The sequence below is a fragment of the Bufo bufo genome, chromosome 2 (genome assembly GCF_905171765.1).
Source record: "Bufo bufo chromosome 2, aBufBuf1.1, whole genome shotgun sequence".
Lineage (NCBI taxonomy): Eukaryota > Metazoa > Chordata > Amphibia > Anura > Bufonidae > Bufo > Bufo bufo.
In genome coordinates, this window is record NC_053390.1 from 349,555,649 (window position 1) to 349,581,751 (window position 26,103).

A 26,103-nucleotide genomic window follows, 5' to 3' on the forward strand; every position below is an offset into this window, starting at 1 on the left:
TTGAAATGAATGGTTTCATATACGGACCGTATACGGAACGCAAAAAACGACCCTCAAAACGGAAAAAAAAAACAGTAGTGTGAAAGAGGCCTAAGTGTTTTCTCTGATTTCCATCATAGGCATTTTGCACACAAAGGACATATGCATTTTGAGAAAAGGGTAAATTATTCCTAACAGGTATGGAATATGAGTTCCATATTTGCGATGAAATGTCAAGGACAGCAGTTTTAATATCTAATAATAATATTTACAGTGCTGCCTATAATTATTCATACCCCTGGCAAATTTTGACTTAAAGTTACTTTTATTCAACCAGCAAGTAATTTTTTGACGGGAAATGACATAGGTGTCTCCCAAAAGATAATAAGACGATGTACAAGAGGCATTATTGTGAAAAAAAAAACATTTCTCAGCTTTTATTTACATTTGAGCAACAAATACAAGATGTTCCGCACTGGGGAAAATCTCAGAGGAAGTGGCACCTGTGCTGGCCAGGAGGATAATTAGAGAGGTGAAAAAGAATCCAAGTATCACCACCAAGGCCAACCTGGTGAATCTGGGCTCTGCTGGTGGCAATGTCTCAAGGCAGACAATCCAACGGACACTGCACACTGCTGGGTTCCACTTCTCCAGATAAGGCACACAAAAGCTCGCTTGGCCTTTGCAAAAGCTCATCTGGACAAAGAAGAAGACTTCTGGTCTTCTGTGTTATGGTTAGATGAAACAAAAATTTAATTGTTTGGTCACAATGATGTTTCCTTCATTTTGCGTAAAAAAGGAGAAGTCTTCAACCCAAAGAACACCATCCCCACTGTCAAACATGGTGGTGGGAACCTAATGCTTTGGGGGTGTTTTTCAGGCAATGGACCAGGGAACCTAATCACAGTAAACGGCACCATGAAAAAAGAGCAATACATGAGGATTCTCAACGACAACATCAGGCAGTCTGCAGAGAAACTTGGCCTTGGGCACCAGTGGACATTTCAGCATGACAATGACCCAAAACACACAGCAAAAGTGGTTAAGAAATGGTTAGCAGACAACAACATTAAGGCTTTGGAGTGGCCCAACCAGAGTCCAGACTTGAATCCAATTGAGAATCTGTGGCGGGAGCTAAAGATCAGGGTGATGGCAAGAAGACCCTCCAACCTGAAAGATTTGGAGCTCATTGCTAAAGATGAATAGGCAAAAATACCTGTGGAGACATGCAAAAAGCTGGTCTGCAATTATAGGAAGCGTTTGATCGCTGTAATAGCCAATAAAGACTTTTCTATTGATTATTGAGAAGGGTATGAATAGTTTTGGACTGGACACTTTTTGCTCAAATGCCTCTTGTACATCGTCTTATTATCTTTTGGGAGACACCTATGTCATTTCCCCTCAAAAAATTACTTGCTGGTTAAATAAAAGTAACTTTAAGTCAAAATTTGCCAGGGGTATGAATAATTATGGCCAGCACTGTAAATTACTTGACTATTGTCAATATTAGAGGCAAAAAAAGGAAAAATTAAATACAATTATAGAACATACCCTGTATCTATATATCCAAGAATTAAAACATGCATCAAGAGAGCAGGAGGTGGCCTGACTATAACATAGATGTCTCTAATAAATTATCATGCAGTAACTTGGATCGTAGGCCAAGTATAACCACATGTCACTTTTAATAAGCCAACTCTTAATAATGTTCTCTTTTAACCACTTCCTGCCCAGCACCCAATGGTATGTCAAAGTGAGACAGTCGGTCCCGCAAACTGCTTATTGTGGCGTTGTGATGGTGCAGGTACAGGTGGTATATTATATAACTTTGATCCTGGACATTTAACCCCTTAGATGCCATGGTAAATAGTCCAAGTTGAAATAGTTTGGAATGACATACCACAGGTGGATATCCAGCATCTGGGAGATTCCACCCAGTGTTATTGTGACCCTACCTCAACATACACCCTGCTGCAGAACCCAAAATAAAGGGTGTACCACCTTGGTTGTGTGATCATGGATCGAACACCACTAGCAGTTTATACTTCAGCAATCTCAGCTCCATCACACTAAGTTTTCCAGGTGTCCTTTACTCATTTTCTGGTAGTGTACATTGGCCGTGTATAATTTAAGCAAGAAATATAAAAAACATTAAAAATTCTCTCTTTTAATAAGCTATCATATATGATAATGATGGAGGACATGCTGATCAATCCAGGGAAGGGCACATACATCTGTTAAGATAGTTCCAGCCACACTTGACCCCTAATAAAATTCAGTTTTATGTTCCCTCTCCAGTGCCATATGATCCCATATATAGGAGTCCAGAGCAGGCATATGCCCCAGAGACATACAATTACCACCTGCTACTCTGGCTTTTCTGATCTACTGACATAATGAGCACATGGAAAACAGCTTATCCTAGAAACTAGAAATCTGATTAATGTTAAAGCAATAGAAAACTTGGTCATAAAATAAAGTTTGATCATGCTTTAAAAACAAATAAATTGGTAAAAGATACACGCAAGACTACATTTCACTAGTTTTAAGGGCCCTTTTACACGGGCCGAGAATTGAAAAGATCATCACTAAGTTATCGATGATCTGGCGGTGTAAATGCACTGCCGATTACGCGATGAATGAGTGAACCGCTCGTTCATCAGTTAATTGGATCGTTAGTGCAGCATAAAAATCCTTGTTTCCCGGTGACAGATTGTGCTGTGTAAACATGATCTACTGCCGGGAAACAACAAGACAGTATGGGGAAGAGCTATGGCATTAGCGATCACCCCTCCCCATATTCTGGAGGAGATCGCTGCATGTAAATGCACAGGTCTCCTCCGCTAGCGAGCAGCAGATTGTTGGGAAGGAACGCCTCCTTCATGACAATCTGCTTGTACATCGTCCCGTGTAAAAGGACCTTTCCTAACTTCTTATATACTATTTTAAGAACATCGCTTCCTTATTTTTTTAAAAGTTCCATTGCAGATATTTTCAAGATTTAAACCTGTTCATAGGTGGCAGCCGCCATACTTCCAAATAGCTGAACGCATTGGGTTGTGATCTCTCTGTGTTAAGCCTCCTATAAAGCTAAGGTTACTTTCACATGGTCAGGTGTCTGCATGAGGTTTTGGAAGCCAAAATCAGGAGTGGATCAGGGGGAGAAATGATAAAGGACAGATAAAACTTTTCCTCTTTTTTAAATTCACTCCTGGTTTTGGCTTGCAACACTGCGTGCAGAACCTGACGATGTGGCTATGCCCTCATTCTGTGCTTTCCTTCCTCATATCAGTGTACATACGTTCCAGGCAATTGTTCTGCACTTGAATGCATTCCATCATTTCAGACCTATCAGAAACAAGCAAAGGAATTTAGGACTGGAATAAACTTTTTGATAAGCAGCATTGTAGATAAAGGGAGAAGGTAAGGGCAGGATAAGGTCTATGCGTAGATACAAAGTGGAATATAGATGTTGCCATGCACCAGGATCCAAGATGACGGAAGGGCCATTTTAATGGGCATTGGGCAGTAAAGGCTTGTCATAGCGTATGTCTAAAATTGCTCAATAATTTAGTAAGGCTAGATAGATGCATATTTAAAACTATAGCCCCATGAATAGAAGCATATACACAGAGCCTGAACTCCTATATGGCATCATACTACAGAGATGTTCTCCCCGAGAAAAAAAATCTAGAGGACAGATAGTTAAATACAGTGACTGGTCAGGAAAAGTAGAAAATACATGACTTATGTATAAAGCCTGTATTTTTCTTCTAAAATTCTAAACATTTTGACATTTGAAATCTGGGACACATCGAAGCAATGAAAAATGCACGAGGAAAAATCTTTTTTTTAGAAAATTCTGTTCTGATATGCGTCATAAAATATTTATAAAATGATATAGCTGAATAAAAGTGAAAGAGTACAATAAGCCTGACAATGACCAATGCATATACCAATTACACCTGAAAGGAAAAATAAAAATCCACCCATAAAATGACAGTTTGCTCTGGTCCATAATGAGCATTAGTCAACTATAAAACCAGTCAATCGGCGCTCCTTTAAAAGGCATTTACATAGTTCAATAAAAAGAGCATGAAGAATGAACGATCGTGGGTGCAATTGTTTGTCCCCCACACTTATACTGCCTAGACAGGGGACCTCCATTCTCCACATAGGTGTGGGTACCTGAGGTGGGACCTGCATCTACCAGACATATCCTATTAATATACCATAAATGTCTAATATGAGAATAGTCCTTTAAGCCATATGCATATAAAGGAAATGTTGAGCATTTACAAACCTCATACTACAAGGTGATTCACGATAACTATTATCAATACAACCTATGTGAATTATTGCTCCCGCAGACAAGATCTGAGAGGGCTTAAAAAGTTGCAGCCTCTTTAAAACATTTATGTGACCCACATGGACAATATAATCAGTAATGGTAATTGACATTGTTTTGTGTCTCTTCTCAGCCTTATTAATGAATCACTAAGGGACCAACTACTAGTTACTATCCAGAAGACCTTCACCTACACTCGAACCCAGGCACAGCACCTTTTTATGATTCTTATGGAATGTATGAAGAAAAAGGAGTTGGTAGGTATCTGCTCACTGCATCCCTTTTATGTTATAACAAAACATAAAAAAAATATTTGACAAGTGATGATAAGAAATAATTGGCAAAATGGTTAAAAAATGTGTGTCTGAATCATATGGTATGCCACTGATTTGAGATGTTTTCTTCTGGGACTTAAATATTTACAGGTATGATTTACCTGATCATCAGTATAGCTCATCAATAGAGATGAGTGAAGCGACTTCAGATGCTATATCCGAAGTCGCTTTGCTAAAAAATTTGTTCTAATGCTGTACGGAGATCTTTCTTCATACAGCATTAGAATATACTGCTTTCGATGAGGCGAAGTCCGTTATTCATTAAAGGGTTTCTACCACTTCGTTTCACATAATTAGCTGTCAGACACTAGCGATCCGCTAGTGTCTGCTCTGCCAAACCATCCTAATATAACAGCTTTTGGGGCAGCCGTTTCGCTAAAAAAAGAACTTTTATTCATATGTTAATGAGCCTCTAGGTGCTATGGGGGCGTCATTAGCACCTAGAGGCTCGGTCTACCTTCACAAACTGCCGCCGCCCAGCGCGTCCCTCCAGCCCGCCCATCTCCTCCGGAATGCGATCCTCCCTGTGAGCGTATGTATTCGGCGCATGCGCGGTGAATGTCTGACCGCTTCCCTGCTCAGACATCTCCACTGCGCCTGCTCCTCGGAGCACTATGACGTCATCGGCGCAGGCGCAGTGGAGATGTCTGAGCAGGGAAGCGGTCAGACATTCCCCGCGCATGCGCCGAATACATACGCTCACAGGGAGGATCGCATTCCGGAGGAGATGGGCGGGCTGGAGGGACGCGCTGGGCGGCGGCAGTTTGTGAAGGTAGACCGAGCCTCTAGGTGCTAATGACGCCCCCATAGCACCTAGAGGCTCATTAGCATATGAATAAAAGTTCTTTTTTTAGCGAAACGGCTGCCCCAAAAGCAATTATATTAGGATTGTTTGGCAGAGCAGACACTAGCGGATCGCTAGTGTCTGACAGCTAATTATGTGAAACAAAGTGGTAGAAACCCTTTAAGTCTCACGAGACTTCGTCGAATAACTTTAGTAATTGATTATTGCGGTGAAAAACTTTGAAACCGAACTCGGCTTCGGGTTCCAAGGTACCACTTGGAACCAAAGTTTTGAAGTGGTTTTTCACTGTATTAATCAATTCGTGAATAACTAACTTTGGCTCATCGGAGCCCATACATTCTAATACTGTACGGACACGAATTTAAGTATAGTATTATTCCAAAGTTTTGAACAAAGTGACTTCGGATTAAGCATCTGTAGCTCGCTTCGCTTAACTCTAGGTATCAATATCTAATTGGTAGGGGGAGTCAACTCTCAGAACCCCCACCAAGCAGCTGTATGAAGGGGTTACAGCGCTGTATGATTGTATGGTGGCTGTTCTTGGTATTGCAGTTGGATTTCATTCACTTGAATAGCTGCAGAAAAGCCATGTGACCAGTAGATGTGATTTCACCAGAGAGCTTGCCCAAGTGCTGTGAACCCTTCCAACGGGGGAAGAGGGGAGTCAGATGTCCACCAATCAGATATTGATCAACAATTACTTAATCCTGTAAAACCCCTTTAAATGTAAACCTATTTTAGTCTAGGTTTGTTAGACATATAGGCAGGCATCTACTTATATTTTTCCTGATAACAAATTGCTAGGTGTTTTCTCGTCATGTCTGTTACCATTTTCCAGTGCTTCACAAATGTTTTACTTTATCCCTCTGGCTTCGGTGAGAATAGAATAGATTTGAACACAACGTCTTGTAAGGTCTCAGAGGGTTATTGATTAATGACCCAGTCTCAGAATCCAATAACAGGATTCATTGTTGCATTGGGCCATGACCTTGTAACAAGGCAATGTTTGTGAGAGGTAAATCACAGAATCGTATTGCAGACACCTAAAATTTGATAGTTCTGCCAACACGTATGGGTAAGCATATGTACTGGGCGGAATTAATGTGTATGTAAGAGAGAGATAGCGATAGATAGATAGATAGATAGATATGAGATAGATAGAGAGATAGATAGATAGAGAGATAGATATGAGATAGATAGATAGATAGATAGATAGATAGATAGATAGATAGAGAGATAGATATGAGATAGATATGAGATAGATAGATAGATAGATAGATAGATATGAGATAGTGTTGATCGAGCACCATAGTCAATGGGAGAACCCGAGCATTAAACCAGGTACCCCCTGCTCTGTTACACATAAAGGAGGGCATCATACACAGCCTTGAAAAATTGGGATTGATGGCCTGCTAGTGACCCTCAAAAACATTTGGAGCAAGTGCCTGCTGATCTGACCATCTAAAACATTATGGGCGAGGGCCTGCTGCCGCTTTGGTGACTCTAGATAACCTGGGGATGATCACACGTCCCCATGACGGCGACGATCCATTCGGATGTCTGCCCTATCACCTTTTATGTTATTTTCAGCCCAAACCATGTAGACCATGGGTAATGGGGGAATCATGGGTCGATTCTGAGAGGGAGCTGAGAAACAGCTATGGCTACCGCATCCAAGCAAGGCAGCATGCGCGCATATTACCTATTAGGTATAATTAGGTGAGGGCCTGCAGGTGAGCTGACCCTGTAAAAGATTTTAGGTGCAGGCCTGCTGGTGAGCTGACCCCATAAAAGATTGTAGGTGAGGGCCTGCTGGTGAGCTGACCCAGTAAAAAATTATATGCAAGGGCCTGCTGGTGAGCTGACCCTGTAAAAGATTTTAGGTGTGGGCCTGCTGGTGAGCTGACCCTGTAAAAAATTATATGCGAGGGCCTGCTGGTGAGCTGACCCTCTAAAACATTATATGCAAGGGCCTGCAGGTGATCTGACCCTCTAAAAATTATATGCGAGGGCCTGCTGCTGAGCTGACCCTCTAAAACATTATGGTTGAGGGGCTGCTGCTGAGCTGACCATTAAAAAAATTATGGGAGCGTGCCTGCTGCTTAGCTGACCATTGAAAAAATTTACCGTGTTCAAAGCAGGCCGGGTCATCTGAATACTTCAGCTAAGAATAATGGAATAGGACTCCGGCGCAAGACGAACCAAAGTGAAAGCATTTGCCAAGAATATTTTCATTAATCAAAAATGAAAGTCGGAGGTTCGAAGACGATAAGATACCGTCGTAGTTCCGACCAAAAATGATGACGACCGGTGATCCGGAGGCGTTATTCCCATGACCCGCCGAGCTGCTTCCGGGAAACCAAAGTCTTTGTGTTCTGGGGGGAGTATGGTTGCAAAGCTGACAAAGTACAGTGTATGTCACAGATACATTTTTGAAGCGCACACGTTACACTGCAGATGTGGCCCTGGTAAGGTCACTCAGAAGCGGACATCGTCTATGGAAAAATTTTATTGTATGTCACAGAATTTTTTTTGAAGCGCACACGTTACACAGCAGATTTTGCCCTGGTAAGGTCACTGTCTGAAGCAGACACCGTCTATGGAAAAATTAAATTGTATGTCACAGATACATTTTTGAAGAGCTCACGTTACACTGCAGATGTGGCCCTGGTAAGGTCACTGTCAGAAGCGGACACCGTTTAGGGAAAAATTAAATTGTATGTCACAGAATTTTTTTTGAAGTGCACACGTTACACTGCAGATGTGGCCCTGGTAAGGTCACTCAGAAGCAGACACAGTCTACGGAAAAATGTAATTGTATGTCACAGATAAATTTTTGAAGCGCACACGTTACACAGCAGATGTGGCCCTTGTAAGGTCACTGTCAGAAGCGGACACCGTCTACAGAAAAATTTAATTGTATGTCACAGATAAATTTATTCCATAAATATTCTATAAATATTAATGGAAAAAATACTCTGCTGCCATAAATGCCAATGTGTGTGACTCATTGCCTAATTAGACATGTATGTTATTTATTAGTACAGTATATGCATTTATGTGCCATGAATACTGTACAGCTGGAAACTAGCCATTTACAATCAGTATTAATGTTTTTAGGATTCTTCATAGTAAGGTTGTAAATCTTTATTCATATTTTCATCATACGTTACTTTTCTTATATTAGTATATTAGTATAGTGTCATGAACTAGCATTTTTAGAAAATTTTTGGCTTCACTGGTATTTTTAGAGAGACAATATGTATAAAACTAATAAAATATGAATAATTGCTTGAAGTACTGCATGTTTATATGTGGATGATTTGTTCCAAAACTTTCTTGGACTGTCCCTTAATCTGAATTGCATTAGTAATAATCCATGTGCACACTGCATGAACAACCCCATCTTGCTGTATGGAACAGATTTTCAGTTCAAAACATTTCTGAAACAAATCCGCAGTGTGTAAACATACCTTCAAGGCTTCCTACAACTTCTGAGTTTTCTAAAGCCAGTTATGGTACAACCACATTCGTGATGAGCGGCATAGGCAATTTTCAATTTCACAAATTTTTAGCTGAATATTCACCATAAATTTGCAATTTCAAAAATTACCTATAACAAACAATCACACAAAGTCTATATACCAACAACCTATCCATGAGACAGGTACAGTCAGCATACCTTACAATGGCAGCCTTGTGACCTATGAGACATTCAAGACCAGCTCTCTATCCACACAGATTTGAGAGCCAGTGAGCCTCAAAGTTGCTTGACTTTTGTTGGATGCCTTGGGGGACCTGCGCACCTAGATCATTATCATTAGGGTGACAAAAATTTTACATATATTTTTTTTTTTGATGCCAGCTAACTCTTTTCTCACTGCTTAGGAGGGCTGCATAAAAATTTTCCGTTTTCTAATTGTTCTAACATTTATATTCAATAACCTTTCTATACTGTTTTGTCATATAAACTGATGTACATAAACATGGGCATATGGGAAAGACATGCAAATTAGCAGAATCTGCTATTTGCATCTCTTTCCCATATACCCATGTTTATGCAAATTAGTTTACATGACAAAACAGTATAAAAAGGTTATTGAATATAAATGTTAGGACAATTAGAAAACTGAAATTTTTTATGCAGGCCTCCTAAGCTGGCATCCCAAAATTTATTTTACAATTTTTGTCACCCTAATGATAATGATCTTGGTGCACAGGTCCACCAAGCCATCCAACAAAAATAAAGCAACTTTGAGGCTTACTGGCTCTCAGTTAGATGAAATCTGGTCTTCAATGTCTCATTGCACACGTGGCTGCCATTGTAAGGAATGTTGACTGTAGCAGTCTCAAGGATAGGTTGTTGGCTTGCACATACCTGGCTTTTGGCATACAGCCTTTGTGAGATTGTCTGTTATATGTTGTTTATTGTGAGTTATGGGCAATGATTTACTTTTAAAATAATATAGCATCTCTAAAAAGAAATAATTAATAATAGGTAGGAAAATATGTATAATAAAAAGTTAATTAATGATAGTTAAATAGTTACTATAAAAAAAATAGGTATGGATGATAGATAGCATAATAAAGATTAAGAGGTAGCTATATACAATAAGTGAGAAAAGATTGTAGGTTTATCTAGTGCTAAAAAAAAAATCTAGAATATTCAGTATTATGAAGATATAGCAATATATTCTAGATCTGCGCGAATTCTCTAAGTGCTAATATTTGCAATAAAGATTCATGATTAGAATATTCGCGCCCAACACTAAACCACACCGAGGAGCTAAGCTGCGCGATGCAGCCACCTGCGGGCAAGTACCACACGGCTGTACAAGTCACAGCGGCATCCTGTTACAACTGCATTGTTTCATCTGTATTCATTGGTAATGGCCTCAAGGTAACCCGTAAAACCGTGCATTCATTAACAATGGAGGCTGAAGCAACAATGCTGTTGTAATTAGTAGGATGCACTTGTATAGGCAAGTGGTACTCGGCTGCAGGCAGCCACATCTGAAGTGCAGCATGGCCGCTCTTTGCGGTTGTACCCTTAGGTCAGAGCTACACAGCATCTTGTGGATACACGGAATTAAGAATGCCAGTGTCACGTTGTCATTCATACGTAGTAATAGTAAATGTGGTGGTGCAGAAAATTTGGATTTCAACTGACTCTAATGTCATGGCTGTGGTAGCTTACAATGTAGGTGCGATGTAGTAGCCATGTAGCCATAGACTTAGGCTGCATGCAATTTTTGGCAATATCTTTGATACAGTTTTTGAACCAAACACAGGAGTAAATACAAAAACAAGGAAAAGTATAAAAGAAAGGATTTTTCTCTTGTCTATAGTATCCAGTCCTATGTTTGGCTCAAAACCTGACACATAATCTGCCACAAAAACGTCATGCCCTAAAAATAACAAAAAAATGTGGCATGCTTTATCAGATGCCATATTAGGTTATACAGAGACCCCTTCAGACATCAAGGCCTGGTAGTGACTAGAGTCTCTGCACTCTATTGCTACAGTACTATCTATAGCATGTTCTAGAAAGATTCCTCTCTGTGTTATTCATGCAAGTCTGCATCTTTTATTGTACCTTATTATGCCTTTATCTGCATGTTACTTTGGTATACATATACAGTGCATGCACATAAAACAGTGTAATATTGTGAATCTTACATGGGTCACTTAGTTATCTGATGAACAGGTATTGAGCCTTTATTATCAAGCATATCAACATAAAAGTAAAATTCTGCATTACGGTTCTTTATTGCAAGAATCTTTAGAATCTTTGATCATACAACCCTTCATTTCTTTACCTTTTAGATTACAGTGTTCAGAATGGGATCAGAAGGTCATCAAGATATTGATTTAGCCATCTTGACAGCTCTGCTAAAAGGTGATTATAAGACATTGATATAAATATGTTTTCATAGATTTAGATATCATAGGGACATTTACATGTATTATCTTAAGGCAGTTATTGCTATGATGACATTATTTAGAGCAGTAGTCTGTATCCTATTGCTCATTAGCTTATATAAAATTATTTAGGGCCCTTTTATACTGGCTTATAGAGCGGCTACAGAGGGATTTTATTCCTGATCATTAATCACTCATTGGCTGCAGCAATGATTGGGGATTTACCTGTATGGGGATGAGCAATTGTTACTATGATCATTCATCCCCACACAGTTTCATTGTGTGTCAGAAGGACATCCCTGTTTACACAAGGAAATGTCCTGCCGACAAACCTTGACTCCATGCGCTGCATGAAAAGTTATGTGATGTTGAATACTTTTGGGGTAATAAATACTCAAGTATTAGGGGAGCAATAGCTTTATTGGCTAACTACCAAAATCAAATTACAATATTTCAGAGCACAGAGGCTCCTTCTTCAGGCAAAATTACAAATGAAAGACTGAGACAACATGGGGAGATGCATGATTAAGATAAGACAGGGCAATAAACAGCGGTTTTGTTAATAGTGGACAATGTCAGTGGAGAAGACGAGTATGTAGATTAGGCAATGGGAGGTGTGAGTTTTCTCCATGTAGAGTCTCATAAATCCAGGTCTTACATTTAGTCCGTGGAACAATAATTGTAATGTAGTCATCAGCTTAAATTTCCAACTTTTCCTGTCCCTATCTGTGACGGACTGAACCATCACTGGGGCTGCTGGGGAGGCCTGAGGGCTAGCCTCCTTCCTACTGACTATGGACCCAGAACTATGGAGATCTCCCCACCCCTCAGTCTCTTGGGGTTACAAGGAACTATTAACCCTGATTTATGTGTGCAGTATTATAGGCCATGTTATGTTTTATTAGTTCGGCAAAGGAATCTACCGACCACCCCCTCCCCTGGCTCATTATTCTACAAAGGGAAAAGTGTGTAGCTTCTGTCTGTGAGTGATTATGTGATCCCATTGTGTTGGTTAATTGTATCACAGGTGGGTGTTTTCTGCCTCTGAGTACATGACTACTAATGGCATCCTGATGATGTCCTCTTTTTGTCTGTACTTCAAGAGGCGACTCCTTGGAATCCTTGTATTTGCTCATCTATAACCAGTGGATGATATCCCTGTCCCTGTATCGCTCCTGTAAAACTTTTGTATTTATTAACACAAAAGTATTCAACATCACATAATATTTTCTCGCTGTACTGCGCAATTTTTGCTACACATTACAGTTTGTGCTGCATGAAAGATTCTATCACCCGACATATGACAGTTTGCATAGGTGGCACCTTTACACAGGGAAATTATTGGGAATGAGCATTCATATGAACACTCGTTCCTAAACAATCCTCAGGTTCTGTAAAAGCACCCTTAGTCCCATGATGCTATGACAGTCTGCATCTTTCATGGCATGCTGGAAACACAGGTTCTTTTGTGGTACAAATACAAAAAAAATGTGTATAGCACTACCACCAGAAAAAGGGAGCCACAAATACCAGAAATAACTTAAAACAGCATAGACATAACTTAGATATGATAAAACTCTCCAGCAATATTCTAGCAATGTAATTTGTTACATCCATATGTTTTGAACCCTTTCATTATGGGCGGTCTGATCACCACTATAGAAATAACTCTCCTGTGTAGACAGGAGGTTAGCCTTCTCTGTGTGGCTGACTTCCTGTAAACTACTGGATTACATCATCACCATCGAATTCATGTTGGCTGCTCTCAGACTCCTTCCCACAAAGCCCCTCCCACCTTGCTCCTCTGACCCCCTATTTATAGGGAACTGCTAAAGATATCATTGTTGTCAGAAGAGACCAGAAGAGCAGTAATATAGTGGGTGAGTCCCTGCAGAGTTATAAAACTAGCTGATTGTGTTGTGTGCAGAGTCACCAGTGTATTGTATAAGATGCAGCATCACACTGCTCTCCCCTGCGACCTGCTTGTAAAAGCTCACAGGGGGAAATCTATCAGTCAAAAGCAGGATGCCCCATAAATATCACACCAACTAAGGCTACTTTCACACTGGCGTTTTGGTTCCGTTTGTGAGATCCGTTCAGGGCTCTCAGAAGCGGTCCAAAACGGATCAGTTTTGCCCTAATGCATTCTGAATGGAAAAGGATCCGCTCAGAATGCATCAGTTTGCCTCCGTTCAGTCTCCATTCCACTCTGGAGGTGGACAACAAAATGCTGCTTGCAACATTTTGGTGTCCGTCTGATGAAACTGAGCCAAACTGATCCGTCCTGGCACACAATGTAAGTCAATTGGGAAGGACTTTCAATGGTGTTCAAGACGGATCCGTTTTGGCTATGTTACAGATAATACAAACAGATCCGTTCTGAACGGATGCATGCAGTTGTATTATCTGAACGGATGCATTCGTGCAGATCCATGACGAAGTGTGAAAGTAGCCTAAAAGACACTCAAACTGTCTATACTAGCTGATGGTGACTTTTCCTAACTTCATAACATTTCCTAACTTTTTCTTTTTTAAGTTTTTTATTTCTCCATCTAGATCGCAGTGTTAAGTCTTGTTTTTGCAGGACAAATTGTACTTTTTTATGAAGTACATACTTGTACATCATTGGTCGATAAGGGCTTAAATACATCTACTGGTAATTCTCTGTAAAACTGCCTTTAAGTAAAAGTAACAAAAAACATGATATAAGTAAAATAATCCTATACTGATTCAGCATTGATGCCATTGTGATCCCCACTGCTCCTTGTTTACAAGCCTCCAGCGGTAGCATGCCGTATCCTTTTCTATTACATCAAGGGCAGACTGATTGTAAGCTATGAGCAGCTAACCTTTTATTGTATTATTATTATTATTATTGTTGTTTGAATATATGAATGGGAAGAATTCAATCCATGTGCTATTATAGTGTAGACAAGGTGTAAATGCGTAGTACACTACTGATTTTTCTTTTCCATATTACTATGTTCTTTTTAATTAGGTGCCAATGCTTCTGCTCCTGACCAGCTGAGTCTCGCATTAGCCTGGAACAGAGTGGATATAGCTCGGAGCCAGATCTTTATTTACGGACAACAGTGGCCGGTACATTTTTAGATGTTTATGATGTGCTAATGTACTACTAGCTGGATTTCATCTTTCCAGATTTATATCGAACTCCATTTGTAGTAATGAAGCATGTATTCATCTCTAACAATTATGACATTTATTTATGATGTTATCAGTGTTATTACCCTAATAAGCAAAATGTCTATGGTTGACCATACCCCACTGACCAGACATTGACAATTTTTTGCAGCCTATAATCAGTGGTGCATTGCAGGCAGGGCCGGTTTTAGACAAAGTGTGGCCCTGGGCAAACTTTTAAGTGGGGCCCCCAAAAGAAACATTGCACAAACATTGCGGATTACACATGGTTTTTCCACGCAGATTCTCGTGCAGAGAAGCTGCAGTGTAATACAGTACCAGCAAGGTGCATAAGATTATTTTTAGGATAGGTCATCAATATCAGATCGACTGCGTCCTTCTCCCGGGACATCTGCCGATCAACTGTTGGGAGGCCAGTGATGTCACTGTATTTCAGTCACATGGCCTAGTTGCAGTTTAGTCACATTCAAGTGAAAGGAGATGAGCTGCAATACCAAGCATCGCTGCTGTCTAATGTAAGGCGCTGTGCTTGGTAAACTAAAAAGAGAACGCAGTGCTCACCAGAGCTCTGGTGAGCGCCATGGCCTCTTCAAACAGCTGATCAGCAGGGGTGTCAGGAGTCGGATCCCCACTGATCTGATACTGATGACCTATCCTGAGCATAGACCATCCATATCAAATTCCCAGGTAAACCTTTTAACTGAAAAAAACAAGAAGCAGGTTGGAAAGACACACAAATATAGCTTTTAAAGTGTAACTCCTTTAAAAACACTTTCTAAATGTCATAGTGACCTGCCAATTTTGATTGGTGGGAATCAGGGTATTGAGACCCTGCAAGGAGGCAGAAATACTCAGCCTTGCACTGTGCCTCCTCACTAATGAAAGACTGGATCACAGACTTTCTATAAGACCTCATGCACATGACATTATTTATGGTCTGCATGCATTCTATGTTTTTTGAAGGCTCGGTTGCGGACACATTCATTTCAAGGGGGCCGCAAAAATGCAGACAGCACACCATGAGCTGTCCAAATCCGTACTTCTGTTCCATGTCCCTCCATAAAAACAGAACATGGATCCGTGTTTTGTGTTTTTACGTTGTTTTTCATTATTGCATTGCCAGGATCACTTGCTTCAATCTATTTTTTCACCGGGTTCTTCTCGCCCTTTCACTTTCTTCCAGGGTAGTCTCCTTAGGTATTTATCCTATTACAGTCTTCAGGCACTCTTTGTTGTCACCCCAGTCTTTTGTTTCGCCCATCACCTGGTTACTGTCCGTTTCAGGTTTCACGTTGGGTCACTTGTCACGGCCATTCGGCTGGTGCTTATCACATATATAAAAAATAAAATAAAATAAATACGCTATCCTTTCTGTCAACTTACGGTCAGTTCATTTCTTCGTCTGGTTGTTTTCTTTAGGTTCAAGTTCTCTCCTTTCATCTGCACTTTTTCCAGGTTTTCCAGTTCTGAGGCTCAGGTAAAAAAAAAAAAAAAATAATACCTGCTTCATTCCACAGCCAAGCATGTCGTACGCCTCAGATATTGAGGACTCGCTGTCGGTCGCTGACGGATCACGCCAGCAACATCTCCTTCCGGAGCTGGAGAATTCCCAAGCTATTCGATGAGCTGAATAGAAGAGGGATTTGTCATTCTGCATCTGCCCGGAAGGCTGAATTTTATAGGCTTTTGGTCTCTGATTCATCCGCTTCATCAGCTGAACAAGTTTCCATGTCAACTATTCAACTTTCACTCGCGCAGTTACATTCTGCCATCGATAACTTATCCATCTCGGTTTCCAATTTACAAAATAGGCTTCTAGCAGTAGAAGCCAGGGATCCGGTCCCCTACCTTCCAGCGTCACCCATCCCAGGCCCTTCTGCTCCTCGCTCTCTCTCTCCAGGTAGGGTCTCCTGCACTCCAGATATAGCCCCGTCGCATTTTGTTCCTGACAATATTAAGAAGGACATTTTGGCAGGTAAAGATGTCAATCTCGCGTCCATTCTCATTGCCACCCATGATTCGCTTGATAATAAAACCATCACCTGCGGCGATGTGTCCATTGTCCTCAAATCTAGAGATGCTCGGCTTAACAAGAAGCTCACTATCCCAGAGTTTGTGTTGGCGTTTAGCCTTTTTAGGAATATCATTTGTTCTGCGCAGCCCAGTAGACGGCAGGAGGTAGATATTTATTTATACAGGGTGACGGATCTGGGCCATAAATATGGTGGGTACGCGTTTTACGATTATCATGCCGCTTTAGCCCAGTTTCAGCACGTTACTAACTGGGCTGTTATGGATGTGGAGTTGTTTTGCAGGCACTTTGCAGGTCTCAAGGCCCCTGCATGTGCCACCTGTCAATCCATTCTCCATTCTTCCGAATGGTGTCCTAATCTGGTTTCTACCTCCCAGAGTAGATTTGTTTCGGCCCCTCCTGCTCCACCCAAACCCATCCCAGCGGTAGACAAACTAGGCAGACCTATAGTCTTCTTAGGCAAAACTCAGGTTTGCAATAATTACAATCTTTCTGTTTATAACTATAATAAATGTCCCTTCACGTCTGCTCTGTTTGTTTTAGGGCACATCCTCAGTCCACTTGTCCGCAAAGGTCCTTCAGTAGCACCTGACTAGTCGGGGTTAAAGTGGATTTATTAGCTTCCCTCCTATTAGAACATCATGATGCTAATTTTGTTCAGTTTCTAGTTTTGGGTTTCAGGGAAGGCTTTCACACTGGGTTGGTAGCTCTCCCTCAATCCACCTGGGAGGGTCCCAACCTCCTTTCCGCTCTTGTTGACCCGGGTTCAGTTGAGGTACTAATCCAGTCTGAATTACAAAAGGGCTTCTTGTTAGGTCCTTTTTCTACACCCCCTTTTGATTTTTGGAGAGTCATCCCCATCGGGCTTGTAAGTAAGAAATGTTCAAATAACAAAACGTTTAATTTACGATCTTTCTGCGCCTCATGCCTCCGGTATTCCAAGCATCAATTCTCTTATTCCTTCAGAATAATTCTCTATGCAATATTCATCTATGGACAAGGATATCCAGCTTATCATTCAGGCAGGTAGGGGGTCATGGTTGGCTAAAGCTGATATTGCCGATGCATTTAAGTTGCTTCCAATCCACCCACGGTTATGGAAGTTTTTTCGGGATCAAATGGTCGAGTCAGTATTATTTTGCTAATTGTTTAACCTTTGGGTCCAAAAGCAGCCCGTGGCTTTTCGATCAATTTGCTCAGGCCCTCCACTTAATTCTGGTTAACCATGCCGGCTGCCCTATGGTTATCCATTATCTGGACGATTTTTTATTAATAGAGCCACCTAGTCATTTTCCCGACAAGTTGCACAGTCTCTTACAGATTTTCTCTGCGTTAAATGTTCCAGTTGCTCCGTCAAAGGTTGAAGGCCCTTCCTCTTTGGTAACCTTTCTGGGCATTGTGTTAGATACCCAAAAAATGCAAGCTAGACTACCAGAAGATAAGTTGCTGAAAATCAAACAAACCATTGCTAAATCAGTAACCTCCAGGACTTTAACCAAGTTAGAGCTGCAATCTTTGTTAGGGATGCTAAATTTCGCTACCAAGGTTATGCCTCAAGGCAGGGCTTTCATATCCAGATTACTGCAATTTCTCCCCTCAGCTCCAGATCAGGATTCCTTGATCCACCTAGACAATGAGGCTTCTGCTGATCTTGTCATGTGGGACTTCTTCTTGTCTGGTTGGAACAGGGTTTCCTTATTCGTGCCACAGTGTAGTCCGGCGTCTCCCACGGTCTTTTCCGACGCGGCCGCTTCTGGTGGGTTCACAGAGATTTTCGGCAGACATTGGTTTGCCGGTCATTGGCTGCCTGAACTCTCTTTGTTAAAAGAAGTTTTAAAATCCTCCCCGTTGCTCGAAATCTATCCTATAGTTGCTGCCGTGCTAGTTTGGGGTAGGCATTGGGATAAACTCTTCAGTTGCCTTCATCACCGACAATCAGGCAGTTGTTGATATCCTCTCCAAAGGCAGGTCTAAATCTCCACAAATCATGCCATTTGTACGCAAACTGGTTTGGCTCGCCCTACATTTCAATTTCCACTTCTCTTGTCAACATATTCAGGGAGTTCAAAATATTGCGGCGGACGCTTTGTCATGTTTCAATTTCCCCACTTTCTTTCAGGCGATGCCAGAAGCAGACCAAAAAGGAGTTTTCCCACCAGCAGCCAGGGAATTGATGCTGGATTAAGAAGGCATTTCTCGGCAGCCAAGTCTCTCATCCTTAAGTCACTTTCAGTCAGTACTGCTCGTAATTACAAAACCGGTTGGAATATTTTTAAGCAATTTGCACGGTTCCATCCTCGAAGCAATGTCAACCTCACCACGTATATCATGGCTTTCCTAGCTTACTGTCACGGGGAGCTCCATCTGTCATATAACACGATCAAGCTTTATTTGGCAGGGGTTCAATATTATAACATTTTAGAACATCGGGACTGCGGGTCATTTTTTGCTTTGCAAGCCGTCAAAGTCACTTAAAGGGGCATTCAGAAAAGCTCCATGCGTCCAGGTCTGGGTAGACAGCCGGTGTCCGGGGAGCTGTTCAGAGAACTTTCAAATTCACTAGATGGCAATCCTTTTGGGCCCTATATCAGTACAATTATCAAAGCCACCATGTTCCTCAGCTTTTATGGTTTCTTAAGACCCGGGGAATTCACTAGCACTTCACCGTTTGGCTTTAGGCCAATTAGTCTGGCACACTGATCATTTTACACTGTATCTTTTCTCCACCAAAACCTCCCAAGTAGGGCTGCCAACTAAGGTAAATTATTTCCAGACTTTCAATGAATGTTAAGGTCTTAAAGTGCTTACTGTCAGTTTTGGATGGCTCCTCTCCAGATACTCCGTTGCTGCCATTTAATAACTGACCTCTCACATCTTCACAATTTGTCACTCATATTTGATCCTTAGCTTCTGGTCTCGGTTATGACCCCAAATGTATATCAGGACATTCTTTTCCGTATTGGGGCAGCATCCTCAGCCTCAGCACATGGTGTCCCAGCACACATCATCAGAAAAATGGGACACTGGTCCTGCTTTGCTCGTTATGTGCCAAACCCACAGACCGAAATTCCTAAAGCTTTTACTTTCCTGGCTTTGTAAATTTGTTTTCTGCTAAATAAAGCATTTTCATATTTACTATCTGGTTTTGATTTTTGCCCCCTTATAGGCCTACCCACGTTCATGGCTAAGGGCACACCACCAGCCATTTTAGCTAGATGGTAGTTTTAGTTTTCAGTTAGGCATTGCTAGTTGGGTTCTGCATTCCCGTAGCCACGACCACAAATAGGGAAGGCTGTGTACGCAGCCTGCATTTGTGGGAGGGGTGGAGGGCCTTTATATCACCCAGGCTACCACACACTGGGCACGTGCGTTTCCGGGGCCCCTCCCTCCCTTCCCCTCTCTTTTTTTCCTTATCTTCCTCGGGTATGCCCCCTTATAGGCCTACCCACGTTTATGGCTAAGGGCACACCACCAGCCATTTTAGCTAGATGGTAGCTTTAGTTTTCAGTTAGGCATTGCTAGTTGGGTTCCGTATTCCCGTAGCCACGACCACAAATATATATATATATATATATATATATATATACAATCACACATTTTTATATATATACCTACACACATATACCTACATAAAAACTCACAATATACACTTAACACATATTTGCTAATTTACACTCACATATGCACATAATTACATTCACTTTACACACACATACACTTACTTTTTATGCAGTATAGCTGGGAGAACTGGAGGGAGAGTTAGCTGGCAGGATCCAGAGTGGATGAAAACATCTCCCCCCACCCTCTCTGTCCCAACGCTGCTCTTCATGACTAATGTATCTGATGTGAGGTATCTGTGCGTGTGCAGGGGAGGGGGGAGTGTATGATGGGAGCACAGGCAGTATCAGCTGCTTACAGAGGAACCTCTGCTAGATAATTGATGGGGCAGACTGATCCGGTTCACCTTTGCTCCTGAGTCTAGCTTCCAGAGCTCCATAACATTGTATTCTCTAAAGATTGGAGGAAGACTATTGGAAGGGGGCCCCTTTGGTGACAGGGGACCAGGGCAATTGCCCACTTTCCCCCCCCCCCCCCCCCCCAACACCGGCCCTGATTGCAGAACACCTATAATTGGTGTGCTATGGAAGCAATTTCCTAATTGTGACATTTCTAACTTAGTAACTTTGGTGAAGTTTAGAGGATCATTTATCAAACTGGTGTAAAGCAGAACTGGCTTAGTTGCCCAAAGCAACAAAACAGAATCCACCTTTATTTTTCACAGCTCTTTTGGAAAATGAAAGGAGGAGTTTGGTTGCTATGGGCAACTAAGCCAGTTCTACTTTACAACAGTTTTATAAATGACCCCCTCAGTTTCTAAAATTCAGCTATTTGACAACCATTAGTCAAAAGTCTCCCACATGGAGTAGGTTAATGCAAAAATTCCCCCCTCATACAGTATATTGCATGTATGTATTACTTTCAGCCAAATATTTCCATAAAGAATAAGAATCTATATTTTCATTGTTATACTAACATAATTATGAATTGAATTTGATTTTCCTCTTATTGATTTTGCATCCATTAGGTTGGGTCTCTGGAACAAGCAATGCTAGATGCCTTAGTGCTGGACAGAGTAGACTTCGTGAAACTGCTTATAGAAAATGGAGTCAGCATGCACCGTTTCCTTACGATTTCCAGGCTAGAGGAACTTTATAACACGGTGAGGAGGACAGAATTCCTTATCTAACTTTGTCTTGCTCTTCTGGTTTCCTCAATTGGCAAGTCTACAATAGCAATAAAAACATGGTCACAAACTTTACTAAAATAAACTTAAAGGTTAAAACACAAGAAATATGGAATCAGGCTCGGACTGGCCCACCAGGGAGGCGGGGGATTCCTCGGTAGGCCCCCAGTCTCCTGCACCCAGAGATAAGACGGAGGAGTAATTATTTATCTTGTTTATCAGGAGATAATTATTGTAGCCACTAGGTGGCAGTATCGCACAGTGGTGCAGCCTCCTACTGGTGTAAATTGTACAGGAAGCCCCGCGGTATCTTCTAAACTTCCCTGCTGCTGGCAGTGAAGGAGGAGAGAACATGTCTGGCCATTCTAATGCCCTCCCTGCTGTCAGAAAACTGGCTGTTGGAGAGAAGGACTCCTTTGCAGTGCTGGTCTTATTTCTCAGGTGTGTGACAGTAGTGAGCTGTAGGAGACTGTAAGGGTAGGGGATTTGTTTATAGTAGACTCAGATCTGTGTATGTGTGCTGCTCTCTGCAGAGTTCAGAGTGGCATTGGGGGGACTCTGCCCTAGGTGCCCCCAATGCCTCTGCTTTACGTGCACCCTCATAAGCGCCCCAGCTCCAGATGCCCCCACTCTAAATGCACTCCATTATTGCCTCTTCTCTAGTTGCCCCCTAATACCTCTTCTCCAGGATCACCACTATTACCCTGCCTCAGGCGACCCTAATGCCTATGCTTTAGGTGCACCCCGATAAATGCCCCAGCTCCAGTTGCCCCCACTCTAAATGCACCGCTAATACTGCCTCTTCTCCAGTTCCCCCTGCTCCAGGATTCCCACTATTATCCTGTATCAGGTGACCCTAATGCAGGACTTAAGTGCAGGATATCCATATATGTGTAAATTCTGCCACATGTATGTTTGCATTTTGCTGTGAATGTCTGCCATCATACTTCATCTTTAATATGCCTGTTCTCACTGTAAGTGCTCATGTACACGACCGTTGGATGTTTTGCAGTCTGCAAATTGCGGATCCGCAAAACATGGATACCGGGTATGTGCATTCCACATTGTGCGAAACAGAACAGCCGGCCTCTATTAGAACAGTCCTATCCTTGTCTGTAATGCCGACAATAATAGGACGTGTTCTATCATTTTGCAGAACGGCCATGCGGACATACAGACACAGAATGCACACAGAGTCATTATTTTTTTGCGGACCCATTGAAGTGAAGGGAACGGTACAGACATGGAAAAAAAATAAGTTTTTGTGCAGGAGCTCTAAGGTTACAGAATCAGTTACACTGGTGGGCCCTAAGTACACTAGTCCGACACTGTATGGAAGAAAGAAACAGAACTATTAAAACTGTAATCAACAACACGATATATATCGCAGCTGATGTGGACGGACAGAATGGATTTGACTTGGGGCTACTCCTAAGGGTGTTGGCAAGGTGGCCCCTGGTATTCACCCTTTCATGCTCATACAAGGGTCTAGATTTTTCTGCAAGGTTCACCAGCCCAGTACCTCAAGAGCAAGTATCACAGGCTGCTGAGCCAGGCGGATCTAGAGACACCAATTTGTGACACCAAACAGAGAGAAGTGTGGTCAAAGGGCAAGCCAAGGTCAGGACTGGTAGAATCCATGCAATATGGTAAATAGGCAATAGGTCAGGAGAGATGGCACAGGTCAATATTGTTAACAGACAGAGCTCAGGCATGGGAGGTCAGAACACACAATAGTGGCGAAACCTTTGCAGCTTTTACGGTTGTCCACTATCGTTGTCCACTATCCAGACGCAGTTGGCACCTTCATTACACACCCCTGTCTCTGACTGGAGCATTTCCAGGCGCTTGGGAGAAGGAAGTTTGGTGTCACTGACCCATTACATATGCTGCCACTGCCAGCCAACTACCATCTCCTTTGTTTGCAGTGGTGTAGTGAGTGAAAAACCTGGACTGCTACTGATTGGGGGGAGACTAACAGCTCAGTGATATGTGCAGGACGTGCTGCAGGTTTGCCTTTCATGGCAGGGTCTCCAACTGCCATTTTTTAGCAGGATAATGCTCGCCCACAAACAACAGGGGTTTCTCAGAAATGTCTCTGCCAGATTGCAACACTTCCTTGGCCTGCCCAGTCCCCAGATTTATCACCAATCAAGCATTTATAGGACCAGCCTGGATGCCAGCTTTAGCAGTCTACCAGTGTGCAGGATCTACAGGCCCAGCTGCAACATCTGTGGGCAAATGTGCTGGAACCTGTATGGAACCTGTATGGCTCCATGCCCAACTGTATCTCATCTTGTATCCAGGCTAGAGGCGGTCCAATATGATACTAGAGCCTCCTTTCAATTGTATAGTTTTCCTCAATAAACTTATCCTTTCTCTCTAATATTGTAATCTCTTACATATATCATCATCACATTCACACATAGAAAGTTTAATTTGATTCCAAAAAGTCCTTTTTGGTGCTTTTTTGTTGTTGCCATTGAATGTACAGTACAGTAGGTCAATACAGTGAGAGACAATAACACAATACATGACAGAGAATTTCTAAGTGCCAGCAAGCCCCCATCCATATTTGCCCTCATAGTGACTGTGTCATCAGAAAATACCCTTTTGTTTAAATTCAATTTTTATGTTACAATATTTTGAAAGCATTTTTTTTCACCAGATTTAAAAAAAAAAACTCCTGAAATTTAGCACTTTTCCCAATGAGCCTCAAAATATGCTGATATTTCCTGTTTTGTGGAGATTACTTCTCGGCAGTCAATTCATTATCATTATAATGAATGGTAACAGCTATATATACATCTATAACACAACACCATTCATATACACTCACCTAAAGAATTATTAGGAACACCTGTTCTATTTCTCATTAATGCAATTATCTGGTCAACCAATCACATGGCAGTTGCTTCAATGCATTTAGGGGTGTGGTCCTGGTCAAGACAATCTCCTGAACTCCAAACTGAATGTCAGAATGGGAAAGAAAGGTGATTTAAGCAATTTTGAGCGTGGCATGGTTGTTAGTGCCAGACGGGCCGGTCTGAGTATTTCACAATCTGCTCAGTTACTGCGATTTTAACGCACAACCATTTCTAGGGTTTACAAAGAATGGGAAAAACATCCAGTATGCAGCAGTTCTGTGGGCAAAAATGCCTTGTGGATGCTACAGGTCAGAGGAGAATGGGCCGACTGATTCAAGCTGATAGAAGAGCAACGTTGACTGAAATAACCACTCGTTACAACCGAGGTATGCAGCAAAGCATTTGTGAAGCCACAACACGCACAACCTTGAGGCGGATGGGCTACAAAAGCAGAAGACCCCACCGGGTACCACTCATCTCCACTACAAATAGGAAAAAGAGGCTACAATTTGCATGAGCTCACCAAAATTGGACTGTTGAAGACTGGAAAAATGTTGCCTGGTCTGATGAGTTTCGATTTCTGTTGAGACATTCAAATGGTAGAGTCCGAATTTGGCGTAAACAGAATGAGAACATGTATCCATCCTCTGATGGCTACTTCCAGCAGGATAATGCACCATGTCACAAAGCTCAAATAATTTTAAACTGGTTTCTTGAACATGACAATGAGTTTACTGTACTAAAATGGCCCCCACAGTCACCAGATCTCAATCCAATAGAGCATCTTTGGGATATGGTGGAACGGGAGCTTCGTGCCCTGGATGTGCATCCCTCAAATCTCCATCAACTGCAAGATGCTATCCTATCAATATGGGCCAACATTTCTAAAGAATGCTATCAGCACCTTGTTGAATCAATGCCACGTAAAATTAAGGCAGTTCTGAAGGCAAAAGGGCGTCCAACACCGTATTATTATGGTGTTCCAAATAATTCTTTAGGTGAGCGTATGTGACATCATGAAAATGTAACAAAAATTCTGCAATCATAAAATAAAAACAGATTAGAAGAAAAGAATATGCATCCATATCTGATTTTAGTTAATAAAAAATAAAGGTGATACATTCCCATTAAGTGCATAGAAATATCTTTTTCAATCAACAGTAAAAAAACTAAACAAAAATAGAGCAATAAAAAATTTCTTAAAATCTTTATCCTTATAAATTCTTCACTTTTATTCAGGATGATAAATTCCTATCAAATGTGACAAACACAAGCGATTGCCTCCGTTTCCTATTCAGATGTAGATATTTGCAGAATACCATTAGTGACCTCTTACTTCTCTTGTAAATCACAATGCCTGAGAACCCTAGCATAATACTTCTGAGCTCTTTGGTGTTAAATGATCTGTTTCTCTGTCTTTTCCCCAGGTGTAGTACATTACAAAATCTGTGATTCATACATATTGAAGAATTCTAATATGTTTCTTCAAAAAAGGCAGAGGGGCATATTATCAATTGCCAGCCTACAGATTACATGCGAAGGCAAATCTATAATCCTAAAATGAAATACTTCGACTGCATTTTATTCTTATTGTGTGTGGCATTGTGATTTAGGAGGAAAAGCTGCGGTATTTGTCTCTATTATTGAGGTTTTAGCATACTGCATTTCAAATATATTGCAATATTTCTCAAAATTAGGGTAGGTTGGCACTAGCTTTAAATGGATCCAGCGAGATTTTTTGGCAGAGAACAGGCCGCTGGAGTTCACAGGATCTGGCCTAGCTGGATACTGCTGTTCACCACCAGACTTCATTAACTCTAATGGGATCCGGCCCTTTTCCAGCAAAATGCCAGTCTTCGGCCAGACAAAAACAGTTTTGTGCAAAGGCCTGGTGAACTCTGGCAGGCTG

General features: G+C 41.5%; 1 protein-coding gene across 1 annotated transcript in view; it reads left to right on the forward strand.

Annotated features, from left to right (window-relative positions):
• Positions 1–26,103, forward strand: part of TRPM3 (transient receptor potential cation channel subfamily M member 3) — a 550,448-nt gene that overhangs the window by 324,649 nt on the left and 199,696 nt on the right. The window contains exons 9-12 of the mRNA XM_040419752.1: positions 4,461–4,584; positions 11,294–11,366; positions 14,388–14,488; positions 21,169–21,303. Coding sequence (XP_040275686.1) covers positions 4,461–4,584; positions 11,294–11,366; positions 14,388–14,488; positions 21,169–21,303 — 433 coding nt within the window. The remainder of the gene's footprint in view (positions 1–4,460; positions 4,585–11,293; positions 11,367–14,387; positions 14,489–21,168; positions 21,304–26,103) is intronic.